This window comes from Paralichthys olivaceus, chromosome 16, assembly GCF_024713975.1.
Source record: "Paralichthys olivaceus isolate ysfri-2021 chromosome 16, ASM2471397v2, whole genome shotgun sequence".
In the NCBI taxonomy this organism is placed as follows: domain Eukaryota; kingdom Metazoa; phylum Chordata; class Actinopteri; order Pleuronectiformes; family Paralichthyidae; genus Paralichthys; species Paralichthys olivaceus.
This window is the reverse complement of record NC_091108.1, coordinates 6,042,948-6,056,990: the sequence shown is the minus strand read 5'-3', so window position 1 is coordinate 6,056,990 and position 14,043 is coordinate 6,042,948. Positions and strand designations below refer to the sequence as shown.

At 41.5% G+C, this 14,043-nt stretch overlaps 1 protein-coding gene across 1 annotated transcript in view; it reads right to left on the bottom strand.

Moving 5' to 3' along the window:
• insra (insulin receptor a) overlaps window positions 1-14,043 on the bottom strand; it is a 46,084-nt gene that overhangs the window by 4,767 nt on the left and 27,274 nt on the right. The window contains exons 3-15 of the mRNA XM_020108928.2: window positions 13,643-13,979; window positions 9,882-10,021; window positions 9,455-9,599; window positions 9,004-9,218; window positions 7,555-7,681; window positions 6,429-6,682; window positions 3,896-4,063; window positions 2,819-3,017; window positions 2,043-2,323; window positions 1,356-1,495; window positions 606-765; window positions 414-513; window positions 254-321 (exon numbers count right to left, since the gene is read on the bottom strand). Coding sequence (XP_019964487.1) covers window positions 254-321; window positions 414-513; window positions 606-765; window positions 1,356-1,495; window positions 2,043-2,323; window positions 2,819-3,017; window positions 3,896-4,063; window positions 6,429-6,682; window positions 7,555-7,681; window positions 9,004-9,218; window positions 9,455-9,599; window positions 9,882-10,021; window positions 13,643-13,979 — 2,334 coding nt within the window. The remainder of the gene's footprint in view (window positions 1-253; window positions 322-413; window positions 514-605; window positions 766-1,355; window positions 1,496-2,042; window positions 2,324-2,818; window positions 3,018-3,895; window positions 4,064-6,428; window positions 6,683-7,554; window positions 7,682-9,003; window positions 9,219-9,454; window positions 9,600-9,881; window positions 10,022-13,642; window positions 13,980-14,043) is intronic.

The window sequence follows — 14,043 nt, the reverse complement described above, 5'->3', positions numbered from 1 at the left end:
CACAGGAGTTAACAAGCACATACAGCAGGTTAATATGATTATGCAGATGGTCAGATTTCTCCCATATACCGGCATCATTCCAAATCTAGTGATATCTCAAGTGAATTAAATGTTGAATAACAAGAAATCAAATTGTAGGTATATTTTTCAGAGAGATGCAACAATCCTTTAAACCAAAACTACATTTAACTAAAAGTTAAAAAAGAACACAGCTTCTGAATTATCGATGAAAGTGTGTGAAAACGTTGCTCACCATCATTAGCACTGAGGTATTCTGGGTTCGAAGAAGCGTAGATGGGACCACTGGGCCCTTGAGTTTGACTATAAGGAAAAAAGAGAAAAGTATTTATTAAATTTAGAAAAAATAGGAAATAAAAAGAAAACTGTTTTAACAGGATGATTTCTCTGCTTACTTCTTCTTGAAAAAGACGAATCCTGTCACGGTCACAAACAGCAACAGGATAAAACAGATGACCGGTCCAATGACGATCTTCACGATGTAGAGAGGGTCGCCTGTTCAACACATCCGCCCGGACAATGAGACACATTTCAGGTGAAGAACAAGAACCAGCCTGGTTTGACTTTTGTGGCAGACGGAGACTTACTTGCGTCCTGGACGTAGAAATATGTGGGCTCAGTCCAGGATCCGTTCCCGGCCAGTGACGTGGCCCGAATTCTAACCGTGTAGTTCCCAGGATGCATCACTTTCAGCTTGCAACCTCTGTTCACTTTGAACATGTTCCTCGACACGCAGTAATGCAACTCCTGTAAAATATCAACACTGAGGCGCAGGCGGTGCACAACAAAGAAGAAACACCGCTTGACAAACAGCTGCTTTATATAAAAAAAAAAAAAGGTTTGAAATCTCATGTTTAAATAACTGAGGAAACATCTGTTTTTTATTGTTTTCCACACCAAACAACCGTCTGCAGCATCACACGGATGTTTTGCAGACCTGTCTCTATGGCAACTAAACAAGGTATCCTTCCTTTTACTTCTTCATCAAGGTTATCAAACCAATACATTACAGAGACCACAAGCCCAACTTTCAAAATACAAGTCAAGTAATTAGCATTGCTGTTAGTGGTCTGTAACACTGCTCAGCTAATTTCAAAATGGATCCATTAAATCTGATTCTCAGTTCAATTGTCTGTCATAACAGCCGAGCCTCTGGTTTAATGAAGGGAAATATGAAGAGTGCTTTCCGGGTAAGAATGAATTTATGTGCAGCGGTGAACTTGCATTGAACTTATGGACTCGGTGACCCAGAGACTCACATCACTACATTCACCAGAGCAATAAAGTCATATGACAGATGAGAGTGCAAGAGATGTGTGTGCGGTGTGTTTCTTCACCTCAGTGTCTCCCAGCCTCTTGTAGTTGACCTCGTACAGGATGATCATACCATTAGGAGCTGCGGGTTCCAGCCAAGTGATGTGAACTGAATTTTCTGTCACCTCTGAGCTGATCGGACCTACAATGTCATCAGCTTTGTCTGCGAACGACAAAGTCACGTTGTATGACAAAAGATATTTCTACTCAAACTCGGGTTTGTTTGAAATAAACAGAAGATGAGCTGCAGAGGTGCTCAGATGTCATGTGAAGGCAGAGAAAACTTAGTTGCATGTTCCCTCTGTCTCTTCACTGTTAGTTAAAGGAAAAATAAACAAAAATACAGATGAGGTGCACAGTTAGCATGACCAGCAAAACAAGTCCCATAAAAAGTGTAATTTCCTCCAAAATGATATGTAGGGGGGGGGCATTAAAGGTGCTTTTTGTACATTTTCTTGTGCTGCCAGGAGCAGGTGGTGGTGATGGTCACTTGCCAAGAGTTTGAGCAAACATTGTGTTTAAAACATTAGGTTATAATAAGCTCTCTGAGTGGCACTTCTCTCCAGGGCAGACTGGACGCTGCAGCTTGTATCAATGTGACGGGCTGGCTGAGCCGGGAATAGATAATTCAGTAGAAACAAAGAAGTGATAGAAGCAAAACAAGAATTTAAGACAGCTCCTGGCAAGTAAAGGAAAGTAAACTACTTTACCTTCGGGCATCGTGCGGGCGCTGACGTACGACGCCATGCTGCAGCGTTCCGGGTCTTTTGGGTGGTTGCAGGCATGAATCTCAATCTGGTAGCTGGTGAAGTGCCGCAGGTTGGAGATAACTGTGGACTCTTTGGCGTGGACGGTGACCACCGTCTTGGTGCTTTCAAAGGTATCCTCGTCGTCAGGGATGTGTGTGCCCTCTGGCAGGCTGGGGGCCGTGGTGTGGGAGAAGTACGTTCGGTTTGCAATATCTATCACAGCACGCCGCTGTCTCGAGCGTCTAAGATAAGGCAAGGCAGGTTCAAAGTTATTTACATAATGCATGAAAGACATTACATTAGAAAGACATTACATTTAAGGGACAGAGGAGAATTTCCAACAGCTAATTGGAGAGCACAAACTGCTGGGAGCAGTAGTTGGAGCCACAATAACATAAAGTTGGCTGGTTCAACAGCTTTGGACATTATATGGCAACAGTTTCCAGATTATTCTTAATGAAAAGTACTTTGTGTCATTCAAATATGAAACCTAGGATGATGCGATGAAAGCTAAAGCTGTTGTGTGTGAAGTTAAACTCAAAGTAAAGTTGAACTGGATTGAGTTTGACAACATAAAAGCAAAGAAAAAAAAATCTAAAAGCCATTGTCATTTATTCAAGCTCCAAATCATCAAAAATATTCTTTTGAGGACCATGTTCATGAATAACAAAACACGAACGCTACAGTTTTCTTGATTTTCATTCTTAAAAAGACAAGTCTGTTGTCAGTCATCTTACTTGATCTCAAAGACTTCATTATGCAGGTAATTCTCAAAGGTTTTGCGATACTCCGAGTCCTCTTTCTCTTTCTTGAGCTCCTTTTCTGTTTTGGGGCAGGCGCAGCACCGTGTCCCTGAGCCCTGCTCCTCCGTCTGGTTCCACTTGTGCTCCTCGTCACTGTCCACCTGAGTGGGCACCCGTGATGGCAACTTCATCCCTGATGAAATGAAATCAGACATGGCAACCAGGGGAAAAAATGAAAACAATCAAATCAGAAACAATGGCATGACAGCTGCAATTAACACAGACACATAACACAGTCTTATGCACAAACACACATAAGCCCGAGGGCCATGTCTGTCATCGTCCTCCCTCACCTCCTCCTCCTCACCCTCTCTAGTGGAAATGAATTACTAGTGACATGACCTCCCCGTAGACTTCCCATCTCTCTGGATGTGTGGGAGTTAAGGAAGTTCAAAAGACTAAATTTGGGCTCAGTTACGTGCTAACATTGAGGGGCAGTGACGGCGGGACATCGATGTAGGTTGGGTGAGGGTTAATAATTCAACCTAGATAAATGTCTGAACTTTGTCTGAACCCGATCTATAGCGAGGATAGAATCCTGATTGTCTTAGAACTTGGTTTTGTGTAGTTTAAGCGACATATTTGCACCCAAGCAAAAGATTCCAGCACCTGATTTTCTTGCTGAGCTGGTACAGAATATTTTTATCCTTGTTAGGAACAGTAGTTCAATTATAAGACTGCAACGATGCATAGTCTTCAGTACCAAGACAGATACCGTAAATTTATTTTAGGGATGCATATATATATATATATATATATATATGTGATAATTATATCTATTTGAAATATTTAATAACCCGTCTAATTACCCATCAAGGAGAATCAGAATACACAGTCATTACAGTGTCCTATGAGCAGACTGGAGCAAGGGTTAGCCTAACCCTGAAGCAGGGAAAGGTTTTTGAGTGAGAGAAGCTCTTCAAATAATGGAAAGCTTTCTTTTCTCAGAGTCAGACACACTAATACAGACGTGGACACAATAACAGGACAACCACAAACAATGTGGCTTACCCTTTTGACAGTAGTCAAACTTGTAAAGCTCGCTGGCTTCAGGTTGACGCTGGCAGAAGACCAGGTAGTGAGTTATGTTGCCGTTGGGGTCATTGGGAGGTTTCCACTTGAGGATGATCTGAGACGAAGAGTTGGATGAGGAAATGGCGTCCAGTGGGACGGAGGGTTCTAGAGAGCCAGAAAGAAGTTATTTTTACAGCAAAGTGGAGTAAAAAATTCATCAAAAAGTTTGGACTCAAAAACTGAACAGTGAAACAAAAAAAATAATACAAAGTAACAATTAGTTCAAAATAAATGTCTTAAAACTTAAATCATGAATAAAAAAAACATAAAATCCTGAAATATCCAAAATAATAATAGGTACATGCATGTGCTCCTGGCACTTAAACCCATTGAGGATCTGAATGTACATGAATTACATGTTGACCGAGGCCTGCAAGTGATCTAAAATAACACAACACTGGAAAACTGATTTTCACTAAGTAAAATAAACTAAGATATGTGTTTGAGAAACTGTGATTAAAACACTGCCAATATATATGAAACCATATTATACCAATAGAACTCATATATGAGTTTTTAATGTTATAATTCTGATACATTTGGGTCACAGTTAGCAGACATCTACAATTGTTGGAATTTGTCAAAAATAGAAAAGATGAAATGCTGTTTTAATCTAATTTGCATTTCAGGTCACACAAGTTGTAATTTACATATTTATTGAAGATACTTTCAAAAGCTAGTTTGTTCTCATCAGATTCACGGGGACTGAAAGCGTACTCGTCTCTTCACGTTGCAAAACAAAGTACAACCTGTGCAACTTAATGAAAACAAATCAGTGACCCGAACGCATGAGTCATAATAAACTTGAGTCGATGTCTGATTTACAAAAGCAGGACGGAGACTGTCTCCACAACAAGTGCTGCTTGTTTTAATCATAACATACATCTACATGTGTTCTATCATTTTTTGGATTAGAATGAGTTTGTGGAGAGCTGATTGAAAAGTAGAAAATTAGGTGATATGTGGTTTGAACACTGAGGCGAGGAGGAAGTGGTGCGTGGGGATTTCAGATTGAACCGTAAGGAGACACAGACACTTGAGTGTTGATGTCACTGTGATTATGTAGTGTCTGTTTCATGAGGGTGCAACAAACTGGTCCGACCGCATTGTCAGACCGCGTTTCACCAGAGACAGTTAATTTGTAATGACAGCTTTGCCCTTCTGACGCAGCACGCTGGTTAGAGATGACACAGACCGAGAACACAGAGACGGCTAGAGAACAACCCTCCCTCTGCTGTCTGAGCGATGCGTCTCTGCTGGGAGCCTGTGCCATGCGAGTGAGGGTTGTCATTTCTGATGTTGTTTATCAGGAAGGAAACGCACATTGTGTGAAAGGAAGCCGACAGACGACTCTGTGCACGACACACACTTGGTGGGTGGCAGGGTACAATTAGGTTCTGGGAAAGAGATTCGAGATTGCTGCGTGGGACCGATGCAGACATCTTGCACGACGTCGCCCCCTGTAGGTTGGTGGTGCCCAAGGCGAATTGTGCCATCTGTCTTCCTCATGGCTGTTGTGCCAAGGACGTCTTGGCAGCAGCCAGACTGACACACACACAATGTTCAATCCACCAGTCAATGATAGTAACACCGCAGGATATGTGGATTCAAGACGAGCCTCAAAGTAATTGAATGAACTCTGGTTCAATCTGAGGAGGATTCATTACAGAAGTGACTGAGAACGCACATGTACAGGCCCAACTGCTTTAATCAAACAATGCTAGAAAAGCACAAGACAAATATTTCAGTCCTCTCGGACTACAGACCAATCTCCTACCTGCCTTTTCTGAGAAAAATGCTCGAAAAATGACTTCCTCTGCAGCAACTCTGTGTTTGAGAAATTTCAATCTGTTTTCAGGGCCAAGTGCAGTACAGAGACGGCTTTGGTCAAAGTTGTGAATGACCTCAGAATGAACACCGATGAGAAAAAGCTCTCTGAACTTGTTCTACTGGATCTCAGTGCGGCATTTGACACTGGTTCATAATGTTCTGCTGGACAGACTTGAACACTGGGTCGGCCTCTCTCTGGAACAGTTCTTAAATGGTTCAGGTCTTACATACCTGGTCGAAAATTCGAAGTAGTCACGGATTACAACTCCTCTGACAAAACAGATTGGACTTGTGGGGTCCCACACGGGTCTATTTAAGGCCCGATTCTACTCAGAAATCACCAACACCAATTTCCGTAACTATACAAACGATTCCCAATCATATATCTTTGTAAGTCCGAATGATCACAATTCCATCTATTACTTAATCGCGTGTATGTTGGAAATTAGTGTGTTGATGACTCAGAACTTCCTGCAAGTGAGTCAAGACAAAACTGAGGTCCTAATTATTGGAGCAAAAGGAAACTTGTGTTTACCAGACGAGAGATAACGTTGCGGGCTTCACTGCCAGAAAAGGTATTTTTACCTTTAGAATTCGAGGAGCAACACATTTGAACAACACAAATCTGAATCAGTCTTACGGGTGGAATTGGTGCGGACGTAGATTATCTCGCTCTTGGCTCCGTGGACCTGGTGCTCATCAGAGGCTGAGAGTTGAGATTTCACCATAATGGCGTACTGCGTCCAGGGCTTCAGCGGCAGGATGAGATGACCCGGTTCAAGCTGGTTTTTTTCCCCATCTGGGGCTCGGCGTGGAGGGTCCACGTCAGCAATCACCCAGCTGTTGGAGCCGCAGGCATCCTGCCCATCAAACTCGGTTACGTTCCTGAATGGTCTGTGAGGTAAAAAAAAAATAAAACAATATCCAAACGAAAAGTGTGTTATATGCTGGCCTCAATCGAATTCCACTTGAAAGGATATCAAGGTTCAGTTAGATTTTTTATGGCAATTCATCAGAGTGTTTATCGGCGCAGTCGGTCGAGGAAAAAAGAGCTGTGTAAACGTTACTGAGCCCGGAGAGACAATAAAAATATGATGCTGGTTGAAAAATGGAATAAATGAAAGTGACTTTTTTTTTCTAAAAGCATTCATTGCAACCCACATAACCTAATTGTAAAACAGGCTGTAGAATTGAAGAGGTGACCTCATAATCTTCAGTGATGTTACTGCAGGCGGTTGTGTTTTAAAAAGTCAGCAAACAGCCTCATTTTTATGCATTTTTCCATCTGTGGTGTTGAATCCCAAATACTTCTTCATAAGACTTCTCAGCCGGCTCAAAGTCATGATTATTCAATCGGCACAGAACGCCAGTTTCATTTTTTTATTTTTCCATTTTGGTGACTTTAAGAGATGGACAGCCTGGTCTACTGAGAACATAGAATACATCAGATTGACAGGGCGTTGTATGAGCATATGAACAACCCCTGCTTGAGTATAGAAAGCTTGTTGTGCTTGAACACTGATTTCAGAAAGAGGACACATCGTCCACAGATGTTTTCATCTTGATTTTTCTGCATGTGTTTTTAAAGAGTCAGTGAAGCACAATTTAACATTAACTCGACCCATCAGGTCTAACTGGTCTCCATGTTTCTATTCAGCGTATTCTTATCTTTGAAGAGCTTGAGCAGTTGAGAGCTTTGTTTTTCTAGCAGAGAACAAAGTGTAATTGTGAGTGTGGCTGCTGGATGACTAAGAAAATGTACTTACGCTTCTTTGTACAGCACCATGAACCCCAGCAGGTCTCTGTAGTCCGAAGGCCAGAAGGCTTCCCACTTCACCATTATCTTATCGCTCATGGTTCGGATCTGGGTAAACTTCAACGGGTGGTTCTCACCTGAGAAGACACATTGGATCAACCAGAAGCTACAAACAGCAGAAAATATTATAATATTATCATTACCGAGAATACTGTTTAATTGAATTAGAGTGAGAATATCCACTTACTGATAGCGGATTTGTTTTTGATATAAAACTGCCACATTTCTCCAGTGAGATTTTCATGCTCAAAACATCCTGTGCTCATGCTGAACATTTGACAGCCTGCGCAGGGTTCACTCAACTCGGAAGATAAGGAACGCTAACAGAACAAATTTCTATTATTTGTTAAGGAACTTTATTAAGAAAGACTTTTTATTCAGAATTTTAAAGTCTTGACCTTCTATGTAAAGTGCCTTGAGATAATGTATATTATGATTTGGCGCTATACAAATAAAATTACATTGAATTGAAATTTACTTAATATCTCACTTGAAAAAATACACACCTGGTTTGGTGCACACAAACCATGTCCTGACCTTAGTCTTTATAATCTTAATGATTCAAAATATAACAGACCCAGTGTTTCAGCAGTACCACACAGTCTCATTTGTCTCCTGTTATTTTTATCATTAACTTCTCATATTTATGATTTAAAAGACCTCTGACAGTGTTATGCTCAGTGCGTCCTTGCAGAGCTGTGCCCGGTGCATTGATTAGCTCCGGGCCTCCTCTCTCTCACAAATACAATAACAATGGACCCTGAATCTGTCATAGTCGGACTGGACATTTGAAGCACCAGGAGAATTCTCAGCGCATCGGTGAACCATCAAATATCCATCACGTTTTTACTTTCCATGGCAGAACTAACAAGAGTAGTTTCTGCTTTTAGCTGTGTGCGTTCCCATGGCAGATGCTATATATATATATATATATATATATATATGGTATGCAGTGTCAATATATAGACATTATAGACACTATATACACTGTATGGTCTATTAGCTAAATGAATAAGGGTTATCCAAACATAAATAAAATAAAATATAATAAATAAAATAATTCTATTCTTTATTCTAGGGATGGTTTGCGGTGTTGTATTTGGAAAATAAACTAGTTAAGATAATGAAAATTATAGGTCCTTAAAGTAATATTGGTGCATTGTGATATAAACAGCACAAATCCTCTATCGCCTTGTCCAACAGTTGGGTGTGCTTTGCTCTGTTGGTTGTTCTAAACTATATCAGTAAAGGTCTGCAGAGACACATCAGCAAACACAAAACGACAGGAAATGACCATCATGACAATAAGTATGACTATGTTTGCGGCTGTGCTCAGGTCCACCTGTTGTCATAGCAACTCATGCAACAATTAACATGTCTCTGGGTTAGAGGTTCTTACATGAGGCCTGGTCTCCATTGGTCTTTGTGGCAATGTCCATTTTCTGCTGCCGATCTTTGGTTCCCGTGACCTCCTCCATCCTGCGGATCTCAGACATGCACAGTTTGGAGTTGTAGAGGAAAAACATGCGCCCCTGCAGGATGGTGAGCTTGTGTTTGGACCAATCCCAGAGCTGCCGCAGGTTCTGATTGTCCAGTGCATAAAACGAGTAATTCCTAGAAAAGAACACACAAGATTGCATGAACATATTTTTACTGTAAGCGGAGTGTGCTACAATGGTCCTCTACCTCGTCTGAATGAAACCTCACATATGATTTGGGAAAGTCTAACCAGAAACAGCTACCACAGTGAGACATTTTGAAAAGGTCAGTCCTTCCGCTTTTAACTCATAATTACAGGAGGAGGCTCTGAAATAGCGAGGATGAGATGGGCTTAGAAGACGAAGTCTCACCCGATTTCCTGTTCCTCTCCACGAATAACACGAAGTTTGCGGAAAAAGGAGAGGGACACAAGGGCGTAGGAACGTCGTACTGTCAGGTAGCCAGTGATCTCCTCCAGCTGACCCAGACTGGCTTCCAGCTCAGCTGCTATGTTGTCTACAGAAAACCAAAAAGCACAGTTTGTTTTGTTTTTTTCATTCTTCTATATGCCAAAGCTGAATAATATGATTGACCTATTTACCCTGTTCCGACACAAAACTTTTATTTATTTACTTTGGTTGAATCTGTGTCTAGTTGCTGAGGTACATGTTCAATATGTTTAAATTAAAAAAAATAATGTTGTGAAAATGAAATGAATTGTTAGATTTATCGTAACCTGAAGCTGTTATTTGTTCTGTACTGAAGTTTGATTCAAACAAACAAATCACAGATACTCACTTCCTCCACGCAGGTTAATGACCAGGCTTCCATTGAGAACAGTACAGCCTTTCAGAGCCTGGGCAGCAGTGACAGAGTCCACAGTTTTTAGACCCATGCACACCTTAGGACAGAGCCCTGCACAGGGCATACAGTTGAGCCTGTACAACAAAGAGAAAGAATTATTAGTAAAACTGTGTCCACAAGATAACTGTGTATGCTGAAGTCACAAATGACATGTTTTAAATTTCATTACAGTCATTTTTAACCTTCTTTCAGATTGTCTTTCGACACTGAAACACCATAAACCTGCATCTTAACCACCACAGGGCATCAGGAACCTGCGGTGGCATTTCATCAGATTTAAAAATCATATGGTGAACATGATTGAAAACAGGTCACACATCAAGCAAACAAAGAACAAAGTTAATGTAACATATGAATCTCAATTTAATTTTCAATTAATCAGCTCTGTTTTTGGTCTCCACCACCACCTGTTGGAAACATATGGCTCTTTTGCAGCTAAATGCTACCAACTCTGTTCATGTTTAATGCTGGGCAGGTTATGCACAGTGCGTTTTACAGCTTTACACTGAAAGCTGCAGCCTGAGGCTCAAAATAGTGATGAGAGTGTGGATTCTGAACCAAAACAGTAAAGTTGTCAAAAATAAAGGTCAACAATGAGCTGAAAGATGCTCAACAGCTCTGCAGAGCTAAAGGGGAACTGCAGAGCTCGGTGTTACATAACCTCGAATTACACCTTTCACAAACAACAACAACAGTCATGAAATGTTGAATATAGCTGCGTTACATAAATCTTCGCTGCACTGCATGCAGAATAAAAACGATGATGATTAAACTTAAAACACTTTCCTGAATGCCAGCTTGAACTTCTGTCTTGTTTGAACTAAAAATGAACTAACCCCAAACTTTGACCTTGACAACCAAGCTGAACGACCTGGCTTACATAATGTTTTCATAACAAGTCTCTTCTCATAACAAGTATATGGCCATGCCTTTGTATGCCAACCCATATTAACCCATTTCCTGAAAAGCCGTCTGTACAATCCCACTTTCATAATGCGGTAAGTGCAAACTTTGATGAGGTAAAATCCAAAGTACACAACAATCTCTGCAGCCTTGCAGAAACACCCAGCAGCCAGAGCACACATCTTTTAGAGACATCACATGCTGCACAAAAGGTTTTTTTGTTTTGAGGGAATTAAGGCACAGATTAAACAATGATGGGCTCTGGGTCACTGTCCCAAGTACTACGATGTCTTCACGCTGTTTTGCTTTTGGCTGGTTTATGAAGTGATAACGTCTTTGTTCCGCAACAGTTGGGTAAGTTGGCAATTACAGAAGCATGAGGTATTACTTTTTTTGTGAATGCCAAATAAAGGAAGTGGGTGACAGTGCTGCAGTTTTTATTACGTTGTCTACTAAATGCATAATGAAAATTAAATGGTTTAGTTATTGTTGCAGCCGTGTCATATGTGTAAAAGAGCAAAACAAACCACCTGTATCATACAAAGACTCTTAAGCATGTCATGTGGAAAATAGAGGGTTATGGGCCATGTATCTTTGTCTGGCTTACTTTCATTTCCACAGCTTAACTTAAAGCCAACAAATGTGAGGGAGATGCCAGGGGGAGAGAAAGGGAATCATGGGGAAAAGGCAGAGATATGAGTAGAGGTCAGTAGCAGCTTTACGTTTACGATGAAAAGGATTGTTGATTTAAACCCCTGGCGAGAGGTGAACACATCTGCACATCAGAGAAGCTCTAGATTTGAACTGCGGAGCTCTTAAATCACACAGAACCGCCTCCACTTTACAGAAATCTGTGCAATATAGACCAAAGGACACTATACAAGAATATAAAAACATACTGTAATACTTTATATTATCAAGATATAACAGTGGCTGACTGTAATTTCTTTCTGTGATGAATTTAAATCAAAGTGATTATATTACTTGAAACACGTTATTCGCTTCATCCATTCATGTTTGATTTATGATAATAATAAGGAGACTTTCTCCGGTTACCTGGATATGTGTGCTTTCTTTTTCTGATTCAAAACCTTGCACCAGCTGGACAGCAAAAGAAAATCAGTAGCTCTCTTTCCTTCTCATTTATCGCTGAGGTGCACTTGAGCAAAGGGCTTTAGTTTTTATCTGCTCCAGTGGAGCTGGATCTGCTCGGAGAGTCCTGCTACAAACCTCTCAGCTCTAAATGTACAGAATGTAACGCCATGATTTTGAAGCTAAAAGCAGCTCAAATGGAGACGATAGAAACCTTTAGTGAATAAATAAAGGCTGAATACACACATAACAATCATCACACCAGAGCGCAACCACTTGTCCTTGTCATCACCATTGTGAATGAGAGACTGCCAAAACTTCACTGCTGAATTTGTTTGCCAGACAGAGCCCTTATCTATTTGAGGCCAGCCACAGGGAGTCGAGACCCAGGACCCCAGGGAACTCACAGTCTGTCCCCAAAGTCTCCCTGACACCTCTGGTGTTTAACTGTGAGCCAAACAGCCTTGTAGCAAAAGACAACAGGTCCTGAAAGATCCAGCTGTGGTGTTAGCCTCTGCCTGAGCAGCATGATTGGGGCCGTCTGGAGTGTCTGTGCTTGCAGGCACACCCACACTACTCAACAGGCCCGTCACGGTCAATGAAGGTGTCATGGCGACGAAGGTCATTGTCAGGTCAGTACATGTACTACACTCTTCTTTGAAGGAGGCAGGTCTGTTTGAATGCAGCTACAGAGATACATACATAACACACTGTAAACTACAGATGTCCAGAGAAGGAACACTTGCCTGAAGCTTGCACGCAACAATGAAGATGCCACCGGTTGGTAAACAACCAACAATCTTGTGCAGCGAGTGGGCAGCGGAAAAAAATAAAAAACCATGCAACAGTTGGATACAGAGTCATAATCATAAACACAGACATCCTGCTGCACTGCACTAATATGACCTAGCTGTCTGCACTCTCGCACACAAACACAGAGGTGCATGTGCACATATACAGAGTACTGTCTGATCCTCAGCTCCAGTTTACTCATCCTATGCTATTAACGAGTGATAAGAGCAAAAGTATTCTTAATGGGTTATGCCGGGATGTGCGTGTACAATTTTTTCTTTACCTCCGCTGCTACAACTCCGTCTGCTATGTCTATGTTTATGTTAAATGTAAATCCAAATTTCTCCGAGACCACAGTAATGTCGTTGAATGTTTTTTTCCCCCCAAAAAAAGGATTTTCAGTTGACTGTGATGTACGACAAAGAAAAACAACAGATCTGAGATATTTGAGAAGCTGAAGTTGAGTTTATGTCTACCAACTAATAATTAGCTTTTGTGTATAATTGTCTGTTCTAAAATAAAATAAATCAGAAATGAGGAACCACAAAAAATAAAAACATGCATTTCTGTTTATTCCTTCAATCTTTCCTGACATCAGCCCTTACATAATTTACCGTTTGCCATCTTGACCAGTGTCTCCAGGTCAAACACACCAATTTAGTCTTTACTAATAATCTGTATGGTAAGCCGAATGCTTATATAAATTATTATTTTTTAAGCACCTTCAACAGGTATGCTTTTAGCAAAATTACACAAGCAATAGACTCAACAAGTCAACACACTCTATATGCTATTGATGTTTATGTGTGTTTGCATGTATGAATGAAGAATATTTAACCAGACTCAATGATCAAACTGTTGCTTCAGGTCATTAAGAGCCCATCAGAGCAGTATGAGTGTCCACTTACGAGGAGGAGTTGACGGTGGTGTAGCCGGAGGGACAGTCGGCGACGCAGGCCCCGTTGTGGATTACATACTCGTGGCAGTCGGGGTTCTTTGCGCGCTCCTTTTCCCGCTTGCATTTGTTGTGGAGATCCTGGCAGAAGGCGAATGTGACGCAGCGCCAGCCCTTGAAGGTGAAGTGGTTTTCGGGGCAGCGGTCCACACAGTTACCCTCGAGCTGGAGGCCACGGCAGGCCACACAGTGACTGGCTGAGTTGGGCTGCAGGCAGCCGCCCAGGCACTGGTCGTGGCAGCACTGGTCGTCCTTGGTGCAGGCCCGGTGTTTGCACTGTACAGGACACACTGCAGGCAGGGAAAGAAGAACAAGGTCAGGTTAAGGAGGAAATGAATCCCACGAAATGAAAGT